Source organism: Caloenas nicobarica, chromosome Z, assembly GCF_036013445.1.
Source record: "Caloenas nicobarica isolate bCalNic1 chromosome Z, bCalNic1.hap1, whole genome shotgun sequence".
NCBI classification, from domain to species: domain Eukaryota; kingdom Metazoa; phylum Chordata; class Aves; order Columbiformes; family Columbidae; genus Caloenas; species Caloenas nicobarica.
Genome location: NC_088284.1, coordinates 60,147,187 through 60,170,474, shown reverse-complemented (window position 1 = coordinate 60,170,474; position 23,288 = coordinate 60,147,187). Strand labels below are relative to the sequence as shown.

Below are 23,288 nucleotides of genomic sequence, written 5' to 3'. Positions count from 1 at the left end.
GATGTTCTTGTTAAATTGGTTTTTATACTTTTAACTACCAGGTCTTAGAGCCACTCTCAGAGGAAAAGCAATGTAAAGAGAGAAACACCAGACTGCAGAGCTAACTACCCTCGAGACCAATGGCAATTTAACTGTTTTATCCTTGGGAAATCTTTGTAATCTCCTTTTTGACCTGGAGGACCTGAATTCTCTAAAAAGAAACAGAGAAACATTCCTGAGAAATTGCTTGGCCAAAAGCAAGGAGAATGGATGGTGGGGGTAGGGGAGACTTACTCTCTTAAGAAGTAATCTCCATCACTGAACATTTTAAAAAGATAAATACTTTCATTTTAATAGTACCATACTGTGTCTATTCAGGGATTAAATAATTCCTGGAAGTAACAATCCTGTGATATCATGATGGAATCTCAGAAAACCAAAGCATCCACATATTTACATTAATTTTATATTTATTAGGTCTTGTTTTCTATTTAAAGTTGAGAAAAGGTGTGGATTTTAAAGATAATATGAAGCAAGAGTTAAGCTTCCTAGCCTTGTCCTTGGAACATATTTCTTCCATATGTAGTTTTATAGTCTAAGGCAATATTAAGATAATTTAGAACAAAATTACTGAACGAATTCATCTACATGCTTATGTGAGTGTCCTCATAAACTCTGTAAAGAAATAAAAATGCTTAAGCTGCCTGTTAAATATGCATCAAATACATATACACGATCACCAAACTGACACATCTGGCTAAGATCGGAAACTATGACTTAACATCCATGTAGCAGAGTATGAGCAGGGAAGTTGTTCAATCTAATGAGAACGACCTCAAGAGATGCCTTCCCAACAGTTTCTTATCTAGTAAGTAAACTTTTTTTTTTTTAAGAGAAGGATTACCTAAGCATTTGGCTACAAAGTACACTTCTCCCAGTGGGCTGAGTGGAAAACAATATGCTGTGGAGCTGGTGAACTGGTGGACATATTGTAAGTGCCCCTGTTTCTCCAGTCTTTAATGACTTTGGTCCTAAATGGATGGGGAAAAGAAGGCAAATCAGGTCCAAATCTGGTTCTGAACTCTATAAAGCATTAAAAGAGCCAAAGAAGCAAAGACCTGCTACCCCTGCACATGCCCGGAATATAAACCATTATAAATAGGTACAGTAATGTATTTCAGATGGGGTTGAAGATCTGACCCTTCACTACCGTTTTGCAACAAAATTCCAAATTGCTAAAGTCCTTGACAGAAGGAAAATACCAAGAACGGAGAGATGAAGAAAGTTTATTAGGTTTACTATCATTATCTCATTTTGACAAAATCACTTCAACTATGTTTCAAACTTTAAAATGTTTAAAATGTTGTCACATTATACAAAGTACACTGGAAACCACATTTCAGAGCAAAAATAAAAACAATTCAGTCTGAAAAGACTGAAACAGAATGTGTTGGTATTACTAGAGTTTTCTTTCCTGCATTAACTGCCAGTGAAGGCAAACAAGTATCACAAAGCGTTCTGACAGAACCAAATGTTGACAGAGGTTACAACATCACTTACGCTCCTTCGATGCACACCACGTTGTAATGAAGACAAAGGAGGTGAGCCCCACAGCCCTTAATTCTGATTCCTGTTGGGCCCTTGTTATCCACAGGTGAAGACAAGTTCATTGATACTACAGAAACCTTTCCTTCTTCTGTCCTTCCAGATTTAGGAAATATTAAACATTTTAAAACCAGGGTTCTGATTTCAGCATTTAGGCACAAGAAAGCCCTGCAGAGGCTGTTACCTGTTCACTGACCTACTCAAATTAAAGCACAGATATCTGGAAAGGGCATGTTCATCCAAGACCTGGAGCGTGAACTTGTATTCCAAGCAGCAAAACTGTGTACCGGGGTAGATTTTTTTCCTGTAAGATACTGCAATAGTGACCACACTTGCCTAACCTCCAGCTATCTTGCCCAAAACTCCACTGCTGGTTCAGCACTGACAGCTCTCCAGCATGCTGACAGCTGCAGAGCTGCTCCCGCATCTGACCTGCAGACTGAGATGGGGGCTCTTTCTCTTCCAAATATACCCTCTAATCAAAAGGTGATTTTTTGGTTTTGTTTTTCTTGTCATCAGAATGGGGAATTTCACTCACTATGTGTCATTCCCAAGAAACAGTAGCAAGGTTTGCCCACATATGGCACACTGTAGTGAGGTCAAATATTGGACCACTTTCAGTATTGGACAACTCAGAGCTTTCGCAAAGATCAGTTTATAAAGTATTCAGGAAAGAGAAGCACAGTCCCTCTGGACCTTATTCAGCCTAAAACCTAAAATTCCAACACAAAGGAAGAGGCCTCTATCCAAATATTTATATCTGTTAGCCTCCTGTTGGGCTGATAACCTACACTACCCTGCCTGAGTTAAAATAGCTTATTGGATTAGTAAAGGCAAGTAACATTAAAAAAAATTCCCAAACCACCAGCACTACTGAACACTATGGCCTTGTCTTGAGCTGCAGTAGCAAGATAATACTGCTCTGATGACAAGACTAAAGGATGGAAATAATGATGTTTAGTTTCTCTATTACAGAGGCTTGAATCTCTATGTTACACAAATATCTACCAGGTAGGGGGAAAAGGTGTATGTTTAATGGGCCTAAACTAAAATAATTCCAAGCAGCAGCAGAGGCAAAGTGATGTATGTATGAACACAGATTGTCGTCTCAGATGCAACCCAGACTACTGTGAAAACTTGAATTCCAGCTATGCTCAAATGCCCAAGTAACCCAGTTCTCAGCTCTATTTTAAGCCCAATTAGCTAACAGAAATCTGACAGCCCGGGTTGTGAAAACATCTCTGTACGTGCTCAAGGTAGGAATAGCCTAACTTGCCAGTTCATATCTTTGCTTCTTTCACATTTCTTTCTCTTCAGGTTCATTTCAAAGGGAACTGATATGTCTGCAGAATGTTGCTGTTCCTGAATAGTAACTCTCTGAACAAGCTGGGCTTGGCCTTAAATGCACCCCTCCTTCTTGAAACACTTGTTGAGTCTCCTAGAAAAAACCTATACTGTAATCAAGAGTTTTTGCTCAGTTTGTTTGGTCTGGAGGACAGGACAGTTCAGCGGGAAAAAAAAAGATATTCCCTTCTGAACCATCTGCATATGAATAATAAACAAAACCTCAAAACTGGCAGATAAATTAAGCCACATGGCTATTACAGCAGAAACATCACAATGGTAAGAACATGCTAACCCTTTAGCACTTTACCCTTGACATTTCCTCACCTTGTGTTTAAATGGGGAGAAAAACGTATCACCTGACTGAATTAACATACGCCACTCCAGACTTCTGTTGTATTTTTTCTTTGTGTTTCAACTATTTGAATGGAGAAATTTTGTCTGGGCACTTACTTTGAGCTAGAAAAATACAGTTTGCCTTTTTAAACAGTTCATGTCAAAAATGAATAACAGAACCATTAAAATAAAATAGCTCTGCACTATGTTCTTTCAAATAATGTCACTGCTGTTGCTTACATGCTGCTGCATTTCGCTTTAAAGTAGCACATTAACTCTTTCACTGGAAAAATAAACATAAGCTCTCTAGTCTTTTAACTTGTACCTTTGTTAATAGAATAAAATAGTAACAACATCCTGACTCCGTATCATTCTAATTCAGTATCAAGGCTGAGATTTTTTTCAAAGTCACTTCATAAATTTTAATATAAATTTGAACTTTCATGTATCTGTTAGGAAGTTTAAAATTCTCAGAAAATACTACTGCGGCTAAACTAAGTAAAGCCGTAGATTAAAAAGAATATTAAAAAAATTCAATTTGAAGTGGATACACTTTACACGAGTTGATATAATTTATTTTGGATTACCTTTTAAAAAATATTTCTTCTAAGAGGTTTTCTTTTCAAGGCTTTCTACTGCATTCCAGAATATAATATAAAAGTATTTAGAGTCTCAATTCTAAACTAAAAATAAAATTTAACTCAAATTAAAATCTAAATTTAAACGTAGAATTCTAAAGTTCTGGTTAGATTTATTCTAAAGTATTTTTAGAATTCCAAAATTCTGCTTCTCTAAATAGAGAAATGCCCTGTTCTAAATATATTATAAAATATACTTAGTAATATAAACCAAATTAAGGTTCTTCTGAAACTGATAATTGGCTTCTAACTTTTAAAAATTTCAGTAGAATTGTAAAAAGCTTCCTAGATCATACCTTCTGCATACAGATGATTTTGTACAGTTATATTTTAAATTAAATATTGACAAATGAAATTCTGCTTTTTGAAATTCCAGCACTTTAGTGGTCTCTTGGTAACCTTATTTAACACGTGGAATTACATGGAAAAAAAAGATAAAAAACTAACAGCCAAATAGCCACATAAAATGTTTTGCTTCATCAAAAAATTAAATGTTTTGTCATGCAACACAACTAAGTTTTAGCACCACTATCTTCGCAAGAATGGGAAAGCATGAAGTCATAAAAGAGGTCACAGGTCTCAGGAGGTAATATGAATTTACAAAATAAGTAAGTTCAGATATTAGATATACATTGGAACTGTATCATAGCTTTATTCCAATAGACGTTAAATCACACTAAGATTTATTAATTTAATCTGCCCGGCTATGCAGGATAAGCAATCCTTCCAAAGAGGATTGTGGCATCTTTTTTTGATTATATATTCATTTAAGTCCTGTGGATATTGGAATGAAGATTTTTCTGCCTTATTGAATTGTGAAAGGAGAAAGAGGTTGCCTTATTTTCTTTAAAATAAAAATACTCTTTGACCATATTTAATTACAAAAATTGCTACTTCTAAAAGCGTAGGGGGAAAAAAAGAAAAAAGAAAAAAAAAAAGAATGCTCAAAATGCTCAAGCCAAATTATAAAAAGAAAAATCCCCAAGACACCTGTCAGGTAAATAAAGCCAACAAAAAGCTGCCTGAATAATGACCAGATGAAATAGATGAAATTGACATTTCAGTCTTACACAGATGAACAGTGGAGAGAAATGTGTCCTATAGGCCACAGGTCACATGAGACCAGAGTACATACATATTCCTTCCAAAAATTATGCCAGAAGCAGAGCCTGAGCCTGACCCCTACCTTTCTCTGTTGCAGCTCTGAGAACCAGAACACACATCAATCTTTATGGGAGGACAAGCTTGAATCTGAACTGTGCTGCACATCAGTACCCACTGAACGCTTGCTATGTAGTATCCCTTCCCTAGAGATGAGGCTGTAAAATATGCCTTCAGTCAAGTTAAGAATGAATTAAAAAATGTGAGAAATTTAATATATCTGGACACTATGTTGACTATTGAAGCATTAAATTGAAAGAAATCTGATTATAGCACTTGAAATCTTTCTTTTAAAGTCAGTAAGGGTTTCATCCACCTCCTTTCTAGGGCTGATGAACAGGTTGTGACTATTAGAATAATGTTTAAAAAAAGTAGCTAAAAATTAATGAACACAGAGTCCTTAATTATTGGGGGCTGGGGGGTGGGGAGTGTTTTGCATGAAGTGCAAGTTTGGTCTTCCAACAAATACATTGGCCTAAAAGAGTTGGCAGGAGATGGTGAAGGAAGCTGTTTCCACATCTGTCATGTGAAATGTTACAATTTAAATACAATGACAGGTGTTAATAATTGCAACCCCAGTGTTACTGTGCATTTCACCTGAGCAGGCATCACAGCAACTGGCAAGTTCATGTCCCTATCAAATAAATTGATGCAAGGTTGCTCAGCAACCTGTGACTGTGGGTTTGCAGTTCCAGGGCGACACTACGCATTTCATGAAAATTCTCAAAAGGAAATAAATTACTGCCATCATTCCCATTAATCTTTTCTATTGTTTCTTTTCAATACAGAAAGCAGTGCAATGCAAACCCGTAGTTCATGCCCCTTTTTGTGAAGCCCAATGAGTCACCACCTTTTTCTGCAAGTAAAAATTAGTGCAACAAAGTGTATTTATTTTCTGCTATATGAATAGACTTAACCTCTACAACATTTCAAGTGACTTCAACACAGATATCATGCATTGCAAGTTCAAGCCATAACAAAAGTTGCCTGCATCTGCAAAGAAGCTGTTAGACAATATGGTAATGTTTGTTTCAGTAAACAGCCCCCATAATAAAGCCATCAAGTAGGAAACAAACACTTTTAACATTTTGAGGGGTCCACTAAATTGCCACTGCTTTCTGAGATCTTTTTTCCTCTTTCCTAACTCACTGCTTTGTAATTTCAAATATCTAAATTATATACTGCATCATCTGAAATTAGCTTTGTCACTATTTTGTTGACTTCCAATCCTATTTCATGTTTTATCAGTGAACAAACGTAAAATGATAAGAGAATGCAGATAAATACATGCAGTAACATGAATGTTTAACTGCCATACTCCATACATTATTACCTACTCCAGACTTTAAGGATTATTGTTTCTTTGTAATCTGTACTCTCTGATACATACTTAGAGCATAAGAATGAGGCTTGACAAAGTTCTGACACTGCTATTTCAGTCATGCAAACAGTATAAAAGATAATTAAGACACAGGTTTTGTTTTTAACAAACTACAGCAAGAGAAGTTTCACAGCAAAGAATGTTGATATTCATTTTCTTTTAAATCTCAATCACGAAATATTTAATAACCATCATCCCTGTCCAGGAACTTGTAAATATCTGTCCAGTCCCAGTGGGATCAAGTCCCTTCTCATTTACAAAACCATAAATCAGAAATAACTCTTGTTGAAGCTAATGGAATTTAAGAGGCATAAATCAAGAGCAATCAAATCTAATGGAGATACTTGTATGAATAAAAGATTTAGGAACTGGGCACCAAGTCAGATATACTGTTATACCTCTATACAGTTATTTAAACATCAATATAAAACTCTTAAGCACATTAATAGCAATAGAATTTATAACATTGAAAATGACTAATGCAGTGACCTATAGTAGTCATACTGTTTCCAGTGAACATTTATATTGCCAGCAATAAACCTTTTCACACTGTACTTTGTCTTACAAATCTGAATTCAGCTCTTATTGGTCATAGTAAATACAATGTTTTCATTTAACTGACTTTCTCATGAGACCTGATTTAAGCAATTTCCTCCTCTATCACCAATATAATTTACTGTAGAGTAATAAAGAAGTGACTCATGGGAATATCAAGGACTGAGTTAAGTTCATCTATGTGGAGTGTACAGGTACTAAACCCAATGCTCTTTTATGGTGAACAGAGATTATTCATCCTCAACTTTGCACTGTATCAAAGTCTGATGATCTTCCACTCTGTACAACATGCTTAACCTAACACAGAGAAGTATGCAGCTTGTCCAGAACCAAGCATGATGGTGATGCATTCACTGATCTTATTTGGTTAATCCTAGAGCTGTACAGGAGTCTATACTTTTTTGTGTGTAAAAGTAAGGTTTGCCAGTATCTATTATTTATATGAAATCTCCATACCCACATGTAATCTCATTGATTTTGATAAGACATATTGAGCAACAACTATTTGTATGACAAACAGTTCCTAGAGAAGATTTTTATAGTTTCCTGAGTTTAGTAGCATGAAAACAAGACCAAAAAAAAAAAAAATATCTCTCTTTGACAGAATCTGAAGATACACATAAAGAAAAAAGCAAGTAAGAAAATGAGACCGAAAAATAATCCCCCAAAATGATTGCATTCAAATGTAGTACGAAAGAAATCATCAACATAATGAATGTTTAGTGAGCATTTCAAAAATATTACAGCACATCAAGGGACAGTTAATTCTAGCATAGTCATGTAATATTCCACTTAAAGTAGGTGTTTGCAATCATAGCAACAACAAAGTGAAGTATTAATTCAGATATACACAGTTCTCTCTTGGTGTACCAACTTCCATAGTGGAAGTGTGATCAAGGTTCAGTTCAGCTTTCACTGGAATCAGTGAGATCTTCCACTGTATTTAATGAGAGCTGCAATAAGCAGTTAATGAAGAAACACTTATCTTTTTTTTTTTTTTTTTTTTAATCCAGACCCCAGCGAAGCCTACCTTTTAGATTAAATTAGCATCCCAATGTCTAGGTTCATATACCTGCTTCTAAATTACTTCAGACTACAGAGAAAAGTCAAGGAAAACTGATTTCCAGTTCATGATGAAACCCCTAAATTTACTAAAACCAATGAAAAACGGGTCACAGCTTTCCTAAACTGTCCATTTCACACATTTAAATAATATTCCCTGGTGGCCTTCTTGTTTGGAGAGCAGGATCTTAGAACCTGAGGAGTGAGTGAATGCTTAACTGTGTACCTGAAAGTAGCTTTTCTTGGAGAAAGAAGAAATGTTTCTACTGTATATTTAATATGTTGGTAATAAATATATAATACCAAACAATTGAAATAAGGAAAAGCTTGTGACCTATTACTGAATGGTAGCAATGAATTGGATAAAACCGTGTATTCTTCTTTATAAATGGATGTGCATTTCCATTTTGAAACATTTGGGTTTATGTCACGAGTCCTACAGGATCAGAAACATTAGGAAATCAACATAAATTCCAGCCACCACTGGAATGGCTCATTGTGCAGTTAAGCACGTCAGATTAATATTTGTAGTTGCCAGGCAAGAAGTGAAAATTACTCAAATTTCACAAGATGGAAATGGTATTTATCTACAACAAAGCTTCCAAGAGAGCAGTTTGTTGCAACGGTAGAACCATTTATTGATAAGACCTGTGATGCCAACACAGTCCAGAAGCCTTTTAGGTCACAGGATGGTTAACTCTTCCAGAAAGGAAGGCTCAGTGACCATGTATATTCCAGTTAATAGTTTTCCCAGGTGATGGTTTTGTGATTTGTCAATTGGCCATGATCATCATGCACTGGCCTAAGAATTATCAAGAGGTATCTGTTCAGTGACGATGGATATCTAATCTTTCCTGAGCTGAAGCAAAGTTACTGCTTGATCAGACAGGCAGAAAGGAGTAATGACAGTAATGCAAAGATGGGCATGTGTCAAGAGTGCCAAGGAAAGCCCTGATAGCATCATACGTGTCCTCTCTGAAAATGACCTTCTACTTCAAATAGGTGTAAATAAAATCATACTAATGTTGTGTTTTCAACCCAAAGAAGGGGAATGATTTGACTCACTGTGAAGCAAAAGGGAGTCTTTGAAGACAAAAACTGAAAACAGTACCATAGTTAATTCTGTTACGCTAGTTAGGGCTGGAGGTCATGTTGTGTGGCAGCGATGGGACACATCTGGTCTGTCAGACATTCCAATACAACTGGGGTACCTGCAAATGCATTTCTAATATTCATACTAAAAGGCTACTGAGGCCTTTACAAACTGCAACTGAATACTTTGCTGAGCCGAATTTCAGAGACTCTCTTTGAGGTCCAATGAGAGAAGTGTTTTTCTTAAAAAGCAGAAAAAGCTAATCTGAGCTGTAAGACCACTGTTCAGGTATCTGCATTGGCTCTACTCCATTCTCAACTGGTAAAACTATCATTCCTCGTGCAGGACAGGGCTTGGTTGCTCAAGAGAAAGCAGAGCTTATTCTGCAGTCCATTCCTGCAGGGAAGTGGTGTTATTCATTTCCAAGAGGGGTAGAGGAACTGTCTCAGCTTAAAGCCCTGCCATTGCTGTTCGTTCATGATTGGCTCACTGGAGCCCAGCACACTCATAAAGCATCAAACTTTTTCAGAGTTTATATTTTTATTCATTAGTTTGCTTCAGTTCAGCTCAAATGGGCTACTGAAGATATGATACTTGAAGTACAAATAATCTGCAGTTCAGAGTGTGGAAGGAATATGGATGAAATAGCTAGATAAAAACACTCAGTAAATTAAAGGAATTGAAAGCAATAAGAGCAGTGGTATGAAATCTCTCAATTGAAAATCAGTTTTCACATCTCAAGACAGCTGGGTGACAAATGTGACAAAAATTTTTAAAAGTAGATCTGAAGCATTATGGACATGCAAGTCACTAGTAGGCAAAGGAGTAGAAACTAAGAAATGGACACTTGGCTAAAAAATTAGCACTTTGGAAATAGTTAAACAGAGGAAAATTCTGCCTTAAAAATTTACAGTGTTCTTTGAAAAGGTCAAGCATACAGATAAAGACGGGTAGATAGATATACTCTGGTTGGACTTCCAAAAGGCTTTTGACAACATCGTTCACCAAAAGCTTTTAAGAATTTAAGAAACCAGAACATAAGGCCCTTGCAGAAGCAAGCAGTTAAAAGACTGAAAACAATGCTTAGGAGTAATTAGTTATTTGTTTATTAAAAAGCAATCAGCTTCTCACAATGGGTGGAGGTCCCTGCTGGAGTTCTGGTGACTGTCGTAGAACCTCTTCTGGGACCTACACTATTTCATTTAAAAAAAAAAAAAAAAAAAAAAAATCACACAGAAAAGGAAGTGAGCCATGAGGTGTAGATGTCAGCTATTGTTAACAATCACAGATGTAAAAACTGTGGCTGACTGCGTGTGAGATGCAGGAGGACCCTGTAAAACTGAGTGACGACAATGAAACAGCAAATGAAATCCAATGTAGAAAAACATAGACAAGCTGATGTACAAAACTGATCACACAGTAAAACGAACTGGCTTGAGCTGCCCAGTACCACTGAGGAGTGATGATGTCAGGGTTATGGCAGACTAATCCAGGGGAACTCAGCTCAGTAGAAGTCCCAACAGCAAATGACATAGTAGAGATAATCAATAAAAGTATGGAAAATAAAGCAGAGAACATAGCACTGTAAGAATAACCCAAGGTTTTGCCACACTTTAAGTACTGTGTGCAGTTCTAGTCCCTTCTATTCAAAGAAGACACAGTAGAGCTGGAAACATTTCCAAGTGGCAGAAGAAGGGTGGACAAAGATATGGAACACCCTCTGCATGGGGAATAGCTAGATAGGCTAAGACTCTTCAGTCTAGATACGACACAATTTACGGGAAAATATTAGAAATCTAAAAAGTCATGCATGGCATAAGAAGAGTGAACAGAGACCAACTTTCACTGTCCTTTTCAGTAGCCATTAAAAGAAGATAGGAAGTAACAAAAAAAAAAAAAAAAAAAAGGAGAGGTGGATCTTCAAGCGGGGAAGTAGCAAACTTTTAAAATCCTTGCCAAAGACTTGTGGATGCTGAAAGTTTACTTTTGTTGGAAAGACTGGACAAGTGTCTGGACAAAAAAAAAAAAAAAAGATAATTTCTAAGTATGCAGAAACCACATCCAGCTGAGGCAGTCTCCTGTGCTGAAAACAGCTGAAGGGAGTGTTAGAGAGAAGTGCACGATGCTGGTTTTGTCCGTTCTCTCCCACAGAACTTAACACCACTGTCACAGGCAGGCAGGCTAGATGGATCTTCTAATTGACCCAGAACAGCCTTGCATCCTTATGGGTCTATTTGGATAAAGATTGTTCACATGAAGAAAAACGTTGCAGGAACTACTCTGTGCCCTAGGTGTCATACTACTGGCTTTAGAGGTGCAAGACAATGCGCATTTTCTTTTCTGTTTATTTTTAAGACATTAGATTACTGTGTAGTATGCTCTACAAAGAAATGCTCAATAAAAGCCAAAAATGTTCACTAGGTATATCCAGAAGGGACACTACATGCTACTGCCGTTTAAGCTAAATATTTTTTAAAAGAGAACATTATCCAATTCTAGGCTTGAATTTCAGCCACACAGCACTACTCAGTAACACTTTCACTGCCTGCTATAACAGGAATGAATAGGAGAATGTAGCAAAGGTTTTGATTGTGACTTGTAACATCTCTGTAGGTTCAATTTGGCCCTGGAAAACAAACATAAATGAGGCCTACTCCCTGCTGGCACAAAAATGCCTCTAAAATCAAAAATAAAGGAGAAAAAAACCTAACTTGGCCAAAAATGGCTCCTTTTTGACAGCCATCCCCCATGCCGTCTCCCTGGGAGCAGTTTCCTTCTACATGAAAGAGTCTGTGCTGAGAATTTTTTTCATTCCTAATTTGTTTAGAATTATATAATCCATGCATGCCTGGCTAACCCACCTTCTACACTTTCATGCCCATCGTACACCATCATGTAATCCACAAGAATTTCCACAACAAGCTATTCTGGCAGGATTTCATGGTGTAGCTCTGATACTCTTCTAGACTTGCCAGCGTTTCATTCCAAAGAGTTTTTCATTCTGCAAATATCAATCAAGTTGGGTCCAGCATGTTGCCAAATAATCACTAACTGTCTTAAGCTGTATATCTCTGGCAAGCAGGATTCTGTTCGACCATATTTTTTCCTATGTTTGCAAGGTGACAAAGAGCACCACAGTTCCTCACTGGGGACCACATGATTTATTCAGATCCCTGTCTGACATATTTGTCTCCCCACTTTGTTATTTTTACAATTCATCATTTGGATAGGAAGATAAAGATACACTGGTCAGTCTCAGAACCACAGAACACAGTTGCAGACATGCAAATATGATACTGGAAATATCTTGCCTGACAAAGTCTAGAGAATTATTTATGACGTTGTACAAAGCAGTGGGGAGGTTGTGTACAAGCCGCCCATCCTTCCTGGTCAAGGTAAACAGACGTCAATGAAAACACAGCAACTGGCATGACCATGAGAGTGGGAAGCCTTTCTTCTAATAGGAAACCAGAAGCTAGAGAAGCAAAAGTGAAGGCTGATTCCCCCTGCAACTGTGCTAGAGAAATAGATGAGACACTTAAGCACAAAAGCAGATATATACTGGCCATGACTAAACTCAGTCTGTAAGTTGGAAGTCAGTGCAAAACAAACAAACAAATAAGCTTCCAGACTGAAGACAAGTAAGAAAACCACTTTTAAAAGTGGTTAGTTTCAGACTTGCTCAAAATTGGGATAAAAATTCGCTTATGAACACCTTAAGGTTTATAATACAAATGACTGATGACCCAGTCCAATCCAATTTTCTTGTGATTTTTTTATTTATTTTGAGTTGATACTTTGCAAATTAAAAACTATGTGTCTTCAAGCACTACTTGATTAACAGTCCACTTCAAATTCTTGAAGTACGACATAAAATTAAGCTATGGAATAGTAGGTCAAAACTATGTAAGTAACATTGATATATCTATTTTTTACAGCAGGACAGCAAACCACCTGCCAGAGTTCCTCTAGAAACTGCTTCTGTCAATATTTCAACTAGTGACCTGAATATTGGCATAGGAAAGACATCTAATAAACATAACACGCGTGAAGCAGAGAGGATCTGCAACATGTTGAGGGGCAGGAACAGAATTAAAACCAAACTGAAACTGTAAAATGAGGACTGGAAGAACAGGGCAAGATTCAGCAAAGGCATATGCAAAGTACTATATGTAATCAATAATAACCTACTGGACAAATTCAGGTTGGAGAAAAATGGGCTATGAATTTGGCAGAATCAACCTGTGAACCACAGCAGATGACAAGCTGAACTAAGCCAACAATATCATACAGCTACAGCAGAGGTGTCAAACTCATTTTTACCAGGAGCCACATCAGCCTCGTGGTTGCCTTCAAAGGGCCGAATATAATTTTAGGACATTTATACAGTCCTAAAATTACATTTGGTCCTTCGAAGGCAACCGCGAGACTGATGTGGCCCCCGGTGAAAATGAGTTTGACATCCCTGAGCTACAGAATAGACAAACACCATAATGGGATAAATAAACAGGAGTGCTGTCCTCTAGACACTGAAGGAATCCTTATACTCTACCCAGGTGTAATGTTCTAGCAACTCCTTGCTCAAGATGATGAGGGTCGCTTAGAAATACCAGAGTCAAGCAAGACTGATCAGTGAAAGCCTGACCTATGTAAAACGAGGGAAAGTACCGGGCTTGGATGAAAAAAGGATAAAAGTAGGTGGCAGGAAGAGTGAAATGCTATGACTTTTCTGCTGTTGCTACTCTTTATGTTCACAGAGAAACAAGAAACACAGGCTTTGAACTGCAAGAAGACAGAGCTTAGACTTCACCAGGGCAAAGAGCATAATGAGCCACTAGAATCGACCATACCCTGCCACCATGGAGCTTCGTTACTGAAGAACTTTGAAAACTCATTAAATATCTGCCAGTAAATATATATGCACAGTTGATCCTCCTCAAGGGCACTGCAATGGACAAGCTGATCTGTAGAGGTGTCCCCCCTAGCCTTCACTTCTACAACTGTCAGCCATTGCCAGCCAGAGGCCATGTCATACCAAACGTGACCAGTGCCATACCAGAGGTTTAACGCACTGCTGATTTACCTCAATATGTTGGACAGTTTTCTTCTGCTTCCTCCATTTTAATCTAGCCTGGTCCACTTCTTTATATATTTTGTTTGAAAGGAGCAGTTGTCACAAACATTGCCATTTGTAAGTTGGGCTTGCAACTAATTGCCATTCTTAAAAGTATAATTTAGTGTGTGTTTGCCTAAGGGCTTTAAATAAGAAATCATCACATAATTTGCATTTTGACTGCTATGCTGTTAAACAAGATTCTCATCTTGTTTTGTAACAACAGATGAAGACTATTAGATTGACTCTATAACCAGAATCCATTTGGAACAACTTCTTCATCTGCCCGTCAGTTCAAGAAGGACAGGGAACTGCTGGAGAGAGTCCAGTGCACAGCAACAAAGATGATTAAGGGAGTGGAGCATCTCCCTTATGAGGAAAGGCTTAGGGAGCTGGGTCTCTTTAGCTTGGAGAAGAGGAGACTGAGGGGTGACCTCATTAATGTTTATAAATATGTAAAGGGTGAGTGTCAGGAGGATGGAGCCAGGCTCTTCTCGGTGACAACCAATGATAAGACAAGAGGCAATGGGTACAAACTGGAACACAGGAGGTTCCACTTAAATATGAGAAGAAACTTCTTCTCAGTGAGGGTGATGGAGCACTGGAACAGGCTGCCCAAGGAGGTTGTGGAGTCTCCTTCTCTGCAGACATTCAAAACCTGCCTGGACACCTTCCTGTGTAACCTCATCTGGGTGTTCCTGCTCCGGCGGGGGGATTGGACTAGATCTTTTGAGGTCCCTTCCAATCCCTAATATTCTGTGATTCTGTGATCTAACTCCTAACAAAAGCTCACATTTAGTAGTAGTAAGCTCTGCTCTCTCCTCCTCCCTCTCATTTTTAACTTCACAGACAAGAGAACTACTACTAAGTACAAAGTAATTACCCACAGCACACCCTTTGTGTTCCCCAATATGTGCTAGTTTTCTGGTTTTGTGCCATGTTATCATTTGCAAGAATGTTGTTTCAGTGCTTGCATTTTGCAAAGATATTTCTATCTGGTGGTTACTATCTACCAGCCCCTAAATGTATTTTTTTCTGCCATAAATAAGAGAAAATCTAATTTTCCTTGGTGTATCTGTCTAATCCCACTACATCTGCATGTGCATATAGCTTAGAGTAAACCTAGCTTTGATTCTTGCAATACTGTAGTCCTGGTACTTGCATCTTTAATACTCAGGACTTCATTAAACTTATCCCAGCTGTTAAATTTTAGTAAGAGTATACTCTGTTTCAATGCTGTGACCACAAAGGCTCTTAAGGGGCATTTCTCTTGTATTAACTGTCTATATTATTATTCTGGGGTTGATGAACTTCTTTACAAACAAAGGCCTACCATTCTGCTTTTTTGAGTCATTCATGTAAGGGTGGTGGAGATTATAGCAGTAAACTCCTTCCTTTGCTGAAGACAACCATCTTACTTGAGGCGTTTATCTTAAAACAAGCTCGCTTTTAACTGGATGCTTTTTTTCTAGTCTTCAAATTTCGATTACTTGGTTTGCAGAACTTCCTTCTGCCTCCCATCAGGAATAGATTTGGAAAATGGAAAACAGCCATTCCTCCCATTCTTTCTGATCAATTGATCTTGTTACACAACATCTTCTCTGTGCAATCACTGGGACCTCAGATTTGAAATGAACTAATACTTATTAACATTTTGTATGATTTGCTGTCTTTAAATCTCTGAAGTCCCAATTAAAGCAAACAAACAAACAAGTCATTGTGGCAAACGACATCAGCATTTACATTATCTAAAAAAAAAAATCTATAAAAAAATACATTTATATATCTAACAGTTAGTCCTGGGCCACAACTCAAGCTTAGAACATTTAGGTGTTTTTGGCAAACAGCGTGTACTCCTTGCAGGAAGAAAACTGGAGAGAAAAGGTAGTCTGCCACTTGCCAATGGTGGGGAGTAGGCCAATAGACCCTGGAAGAGATCAAAAAAGAAAAAATACTAGAAGAATACAATTAGGAGAGGAAAGATGTTATCTGGAAACGGGCTGACCCATTCTCAGCCCCCACCTAGAAATAAGAAAGAAAAAGGAATAGATGGATCTAAAAGTTACTCCTATACTAATTAATGCAGCATTTATCTCCTTTGTTGAGCCACAGATCAGATACCTTTACCTCTTCCATTCTTTCATCTCCTCTGGCGTATCAGCTGCTTGTTTCTCATGCTTTCCTGCACCTTCAAGGAAACTTGCGTGCCCAAATAAGGAACTCCTAGCACCTGATGACAGCAACCTGAAACTGATGAGGTACCACTTTTATAAGAGCACAAACCTAGAAAGCCTTCCTTATTTTGAAGCACACACATTTCAAATTAAAATAAACTTGTGCCCAGAGTCAGTTATTGGAGCTCCTCCTCTTTCATTTGTATAAACAGAGAAGTGAGGGGAAAAAGCTTAAGTCAATAGCTCAAGAGCACAAATGCCTTCAGCATCAGAGCCTGGAGCAGCATTCCCAGCTTCTCAGATGCTTCACAAGTCATCCCTTTATAAGCTGTCCAGTCTATTTCTCCAGTCTATTGAGAATATTTAGCACCAAACCACAAATTTATATCCAGTGAGAAGCTGTGTTTACAAGAAATGACAAAATTCATGGGAATCAAGACGACATATGGGTACACCTTAATTTTCACAGCTGTATCAAAAGAGGGCTTTGTTCTTTCACTGTACAGAAAGGAATCTCCACGCTATCAACACAGTCATAATATTTATAGCAATTGTGCAAAATGCCACACAGACTATATGTTTAACCCTCAGCAGCTGCCAACAGTGAAAGAAACTTTCCCAAAAGTTAGTGACAGATACTTTGATCTAAGAGAAAGGTCTGCTTAGCATAGCCACTGAAAGAAGGGTAAAATATGCCAGCAGGGAGCTTCTGGGGGATGCAGTATACCTCAAATTGTTCCATCCAGTGTGTAACGTAGAACAACTCCTTGGCTGTTTTGCATTATACTACTTCATCACAGTCCTAGAGGGCCCGCTAGTCCAGACCACTTCCTTAAAAGACCCATGCAAAAAGAATAGAGTCAATTTTACTACATGAGACAAAGGTTTGCTCACTAGAGAAACTACTAATTGCACTTCAAGGGTAGACAAGAAATGCATGCAACACATGAGAAAAGGAAAAGAAAAAAGTCAATTCTATGCATTTAAGTCCCGATATTACATGTTTGCGCTATTTTAAAGCCCAATGAAACACAGTAGACCTTGTGCCAATTTTTTTGTACCTTATAGTGATGCTTCACTGTATTTGCTCCATCATCTTTACTGCATCTGTGGTTATGTTACAGAAATGACATTACCAATAACCAAGTACTCAAGTCTGAAGTTATTGACAGGCCTTTTACAGGTCTTAACTGAATGCCTATTAATTTGAGTGTCAGCTCAAGTGGGCCCCACTTCCCAAATCAGAAGCTCCAAACTGGTGGCACTATCTGCAGTAATCAAAATCACTGACTTTCTAAAGAATATCCTGCCCACTTGCGTCAGTCAGTAAAGGATCTACTGCCTCTGTTTTCATGATACAAAACCTTTGTTCAGTCCTGTGGGGAAAAGACTTTTCCAACATAAACTGAGTAACAGTTGATACAATGATAGGTCCAAGTTGCTACTCTGTGCTTCTCCAAGCCATAGATAAAGAAAAATCAATGACAGTCTCAGCAGATTCACCGTAAGAATTCAAGTATCTTTGAAGAGCAAGCTTCTGTATCTACTGCCAACTTCATATTGGTAATGGTGAGGAAAAACAGGATAACTGAGCAGTATGTTCGATCAATGTGTAGGAAACAAGAACCAGAACATGGAGCCTGGAAAAACACGGAATAAAAGAGGATTCTTTCTCTCTGTCATGCTGTGTCCCCTAAAAATTAACGGAAAACTCCTCTTTTCAATAAGCAGAGAAGGGAAAGCTTCAAGTTTCTTTAGCAAGAACTGGAGAGCACAGAAGAAGTTTGAGAGCAACAGTTCGCCAGAAGCTGTGAGTTGCAGTTCTCAATTTCAGGCAGGCTTTGTAGCTTTCCTGTTGTCACCATGGCAATGAAAATTGACTTAAGGTGTGGTTTCAATACTCAACTGGATATTCTCCAAATCACAAGAGCATCAAAAAAAAAAAGGGGGGGGGGGCGGGAAGCTAAACTCTCCATTACCAGCAACACACCAAATAACAAAAACTGGGAGAAGGGATGTTGTCTGCTGCTTATGATTCACAGCCTTCCTGGGTCTACCATCTTGTCTCCACTGATCAAATCTAATGTACCTTTCAATGCCATTTTTCTCAAACGTAACCCAAATACTGCCTACTCTTAACTAGTTTACCCCTAACCTACACCAATCTTTCCCTCTTCCACAGCACCTTGCATCTCCACTCATGCAAAATTAACAGGGTGGCTGGTAAGAACAACATTTGCAGAACCCCTCTGTTTTCCACTATTCCCTTCAGCTCTAATCATGTAATTAACTGTTGTCAGAATACTCCTGGTTTGCAACTTTGCAACCGCACCTGCTTGACTTTCTGTTTTTATACACAGTGTCACTACCTCTTATCTTGAATATTTTAATTCCATTATTTTTCTGGGTCATTTGTACTGAGTTGGTTCTTTTGGCCAGCTGTAGTGTCAATTTAATTTATCTTTTTACACTTTCTTCTTAAAGACAAGCTCACAAATTTAATTTAACCAAAAATAATATGCTTAATGCATTATGTTAAGCTTTTAAAATCTACTTCAGATGATTTTTGGATGTGTATTTTTATGAGATTTGTAATTAACTTCTTCAAGCAGAAGTAAACAGCTTAGGTCTTATGAGACTTTCAGCTTTAATTATAATATTTCAGCTCACCTTGAACAGATACTATCTGCAAAACCAAAGTTTAATTGCCTGGCCATAGCTGCTACAATATGCAGACATTAAACATGTGAAGTCCTGTCTCTAACACAGAAGTCCATTACTGGTTCTCTCAGTCGTTTCACACTGTATTCAACTAAGAGAAAGTCTTTCAACATCTCACACCAAATACAGATTTTTAAATTGTTTGAAATTGTCTCCCAGTAATAAACAGTGGATTTTTGCCCCATTATCATATTTATTGCACTTCCTGTTCTGTGTCAAATATCCCCCTGCTTTTCCAAATCTATGCAAAAAGCCTGTTACAGGCAAATCTAACTCATCAGTCCAGACCGTTCCTGACTCCTTTCTTGAAAAGTTAATACCTGCTTCCTTTTACCCATCTTTATCAAGGGATACACTCCATGTAGTGTAATCGATAAGCTTCACTGAAAACTGTGCCCTTTTTTTTTTGTATTTTTAATAAGCATAGATATAGAATTATTTTTCATAGGCTTTGAACCATATATTTACATGTTAAGCTATGTATAGTCAGACCACAGCTGTTTGAATTATTTTATGAACTCTGAATTCTCAAAATATAAACTCTATCTAGGAACTACATCAGCCTGACAAATAAGCAGTAGCTTGAAATAAAAGAACAGCCATTAGACTAATCACCAACATATTAATGGATGTGCGATCACAGAAATACCATTTGGAGATGATTTTTGCAAGAAATTAGCAGAAACTTAACAGTGGTCATTAAAAAGAGAGCCATGAAAAGAAAGTCTGTGTAAGATCGTGCAAATGCCCAACACTCCTTAGGGCATGTAACTGTAAGAGTTGAGCACTACGTTGGCACAATGACATCTAGCACCCAGTTACTCCAATCCAAAATACATACAGGAAGCTCTATAGAATTTCTTACATACGCCCACCACCTGCTTTTCATTCTTAAATTCTGTTTGCAGCCGGAAGACAGAAATCACCCAGGAGTCTAATTCATATTGTTACTGAAGTTTTCTTTCTCATGTATCCACTAAGTAACACACTTCTTTTCCATCTGCACAACTAAGTAACAGTGTTGACTCCCTTCACACATGCTCTCTTTTCATTTGCATACCCAGTAATTTTCCAGTTGTTCATTATTTATAGTCTCTATTTTCTGTCATTCCCATCTGTATACCTGATCAGTAATTTATCTATTATTAATATCTCATAGGCGTATACATGGCACTTTCGCTGACAATAAGTAGCAGCGGCTTACTACATTGTTTCCTTGCTTCAACATGAGGTTTGGAGGTGCCAGGTATAAAACGTAGGTTTTGAGTTAGCCAGCTGGCCTGACAAAAGACAAAAGGGAATAAGTGCACCCTCCGACAGACTGTTCCTTATTTCGGCACTATGAAGGCCCAGATAGGAATACAGAGAAACCCTTTGAGCAAAAGACACCTGTAAGACAAAAATGAAAGACTTCAATGCAAAAATCTTTGCACTTGGATTCATAAATGGCAGTTTCAAGGTGGAAGTTCAATTTTGACATGAAAGCTTGCTACCGAATTTTTATGCCTCCAAGTGGGAAAAACATTGCCTACCTGAGCAAGTGCGCCAAGAGTGACGTTGGTACTCAGTTTTTCTAAGTAACTGCATCTTTACATATCACGTTTTGTGCTACCACAGTGCCATTTTCCAGCTTTTCTTATGTAAATTATTTATCTTAATAGACTGCACAGCTGTCTTATTCAGGCTTGCAATCACTGGGAACAGCTGAGATGCACACTTCAAACTTTTGAGTCAATGATGCAGCACATGGGAACTCATTCTACAACATAAATAAAAATCGGGTCTCACTTTGATCCGGTCGATGTAGAAGGCCTGTTGCATAAACGCAGCTGCACTTTTGTGAATCTCATGTATAAGATGAAGTCTCCTGTACCTGTAAATGCTCATTTCTAAACTTTCAATTCATGTAGTATAAACTACTGTCTAGAAAGACTGTGCTTGGATGTTCGCACCCAAGCATGCAATGTAATTGTTTAATTTTTAGGCACTCACCTTGCAAAACTATACATAGGCAACTCGTATTTCGAGGATAATTGTCTGGAAAGGCTAGAATACTGGGCACAAATCCTCTCAGAACGAGTGATCCTAAGACACTTTAAACAGCAGCTGTGCCTAGATGTAGCAATGGGGGATTTTTCAGCATGATCCATCGAGAACCAGGTGTTTCCTCGCTTGCAGTTCCTGGACCTGGCTGGATCAAATAATTTTCTCAAGGGGTGACCTCTGGATCTAGCTCGTCCAGGTGTTTTCTAGCAAAACATCTGCGGGCTCTGCTGAGCCCAGGTGCTGCCCAACTGGCCGGTCGCAGGCCAGGAAAGCTCTGCCTACAGCGCCGGCATCCGAGAGACGACTTCTTTGCCCTCATTTCACAACAACCCCGGCGGAAAGCGAGCGGGCTGCGGGACGGCAGCGCGGGCCGCGGCGGCGGCCGGGCCGGCTCCCACCTGGGGCCAGTCCCGCGGCCGTCCCAGCCCCCTCGGGCGCGCTCCCCTTCCCCGCGGGACCCCGGCGGCCGCCGCACGCCCCGCAGCCGCCCCGGGGCGGCGGGGCCACCCCTGTCACCCGCTCCTTCTGCACGTCCCGCCAGAAGGGGGGTCGGGACGCCCCCCGCGGCGGGCCGGCGGTCGCAGCTGCCACGTCCTGGCTGCCGGGGAGACGGGCGCTCGCTGCAGGACGAGCTCCTCTTGTACTGGCGTTTTTTCCCTTTGCAAGCGGGGCAGGGGGTGCCCGGCGCGGAACGCAGTGTTCGGCCGCCGCGGAGGCAGCGCGGCGGCGGGCAGAGCCCCGGCTGGGCCCCCCGCGTCCCCACCCCCGGCCCGCGGGCGGCTCCGCGGAGCGCGCCCTGCTCCGCACCTGGCCGCGGAGGAGGGGGCTCTGCGCCCGCGGCCCCGACCCCTCCGGCGCGGTTCCGGCGTATCTGCCCCCCGCGCATCACCTCCCGCGGCGGGAGGCCGGAGCTACGGGGGGGTGGCTGGCGGGCCGCCCCGCCGTGCGGCGGCCGCGGAACTGCCCGTCCCTTGCCCCTGCTCCCGCGTCGCAGCGCCGCGGCAGCCGACCCTGCCCGCCGGCGCCCGCTCGGAAGTAGTTGCGAGAAGGGTTACCTGTCCTATATTGACGTATCCGTACTTGCTCGCTATCCTGTTGGCCTCCTGCAGCCCCCCGGTTATCCGCACAGCCCAGTGGTTGGTGTACAGGCGCGTCCTGCAGGCGGGCAGCAGGAACCCCAGCACCAGGGTGAGCCGGCAGAGAAGGTCCCCGCCGCCTCCGCCTCCCCAGCAGCAGCGGCGCTTCCAGCCCATCTTCTCCTCCTCCGCACACAACCCCCACAAAACTTCTCCTTTCTTCTTCCGAGGCTCTTCTCCTCACCTCCGGGCGGCACCGGCGGCGCGTCCTTCGAAGTTACCCCGAGGAGGAAACTAGGAAGAGCTTGGAGTAGTGCATTGAACCGCCCGGGGGTTAAGCGATGAGGGATCGGGAATAATGGTTATGATCGGTGATTACTGCTGTTCCCTCCTCCCGCCGCTCTTCGGGGATTAAGTAACTTGCTTGGAAAGCTTCTCTCACAGTTTCTGAGCGCCAGCTTCTCCCTCTGTCCCCAGCTACGTGGGAAGTCGTCTCTCCACCGGGAGGAGGGCTCGTTCTCCCTCGCTCCGCGCTTCCCTCCCCTCTGACTTCCTCCCACCGCCGCGATCTTCTGCCTCCTCTCCCGCGTCTGGCTTTCCCTCGCTTCCCTCTTGCCCGGAGCCCAGGAGCAGCGCGGCTGCGGCGGCAGGCGGTGTGTGAGTGTTGGCAGCTGAGCGCCTCAGTTCACTCCGGCTCGGCCACCTCCCTCCCTCCCTCCCTCCCTCCCTCCCTCCTCCTCCTCCTCCTCCTCCTCCTCCTCCTCCTTCTTCTCCTCCTCCTCCTCCTCCTCCTCCGCCCGCCCTCGCTCCCGCCCGGCAGCGCCGAGGGCCCGGGGAAATGGCAGCTGCGCCAGCCCCGCGTCCCGCCGCCCCCCGCGCTGCCGGGCCCGCGGTTACCGCCGGCCTCGGGCGCCGCCGCCCCGCCGCCGGCCCCGGGGGCTGCCCCCTTGCCCCCGCCGGGCTGGGAGGCCGCTGCCCCGCCGGCGGGGCTGCGGGGACCGCGG

At 40.7% G+C, this 23,288-nt stretch overlaps 1 protein-coding gene across 2 annotated transcripts in view; it reads right to left on the bottom strand.

Annotated features, from left to right (window-relative positions):
- PCSK5 (proprotein convertase subtilisin/kexin type 5) overlaps nt 1-22,965 on the bottom strand; it is a 258,936-nt gene extending 235,971 nt beyond the window's left edge. For both annotated transcript variants that reach the window (XM_065655390.1, XM_065655391.1), the window contains exon 1: nt 22,264-22,965. In XM_065655390.1, the coding sequence (XP_065511462.1) occupies nt 22,264-22,461 (198 nt within the window). In that variant the 5' untranslated portion in view covers nt 22,462-22,965. The remainder of the gene's footprint in view (nt 1-22,263) is intronic.
- Nucleotides 22,966-23,288: the final 323 nt, after the last annotated feature.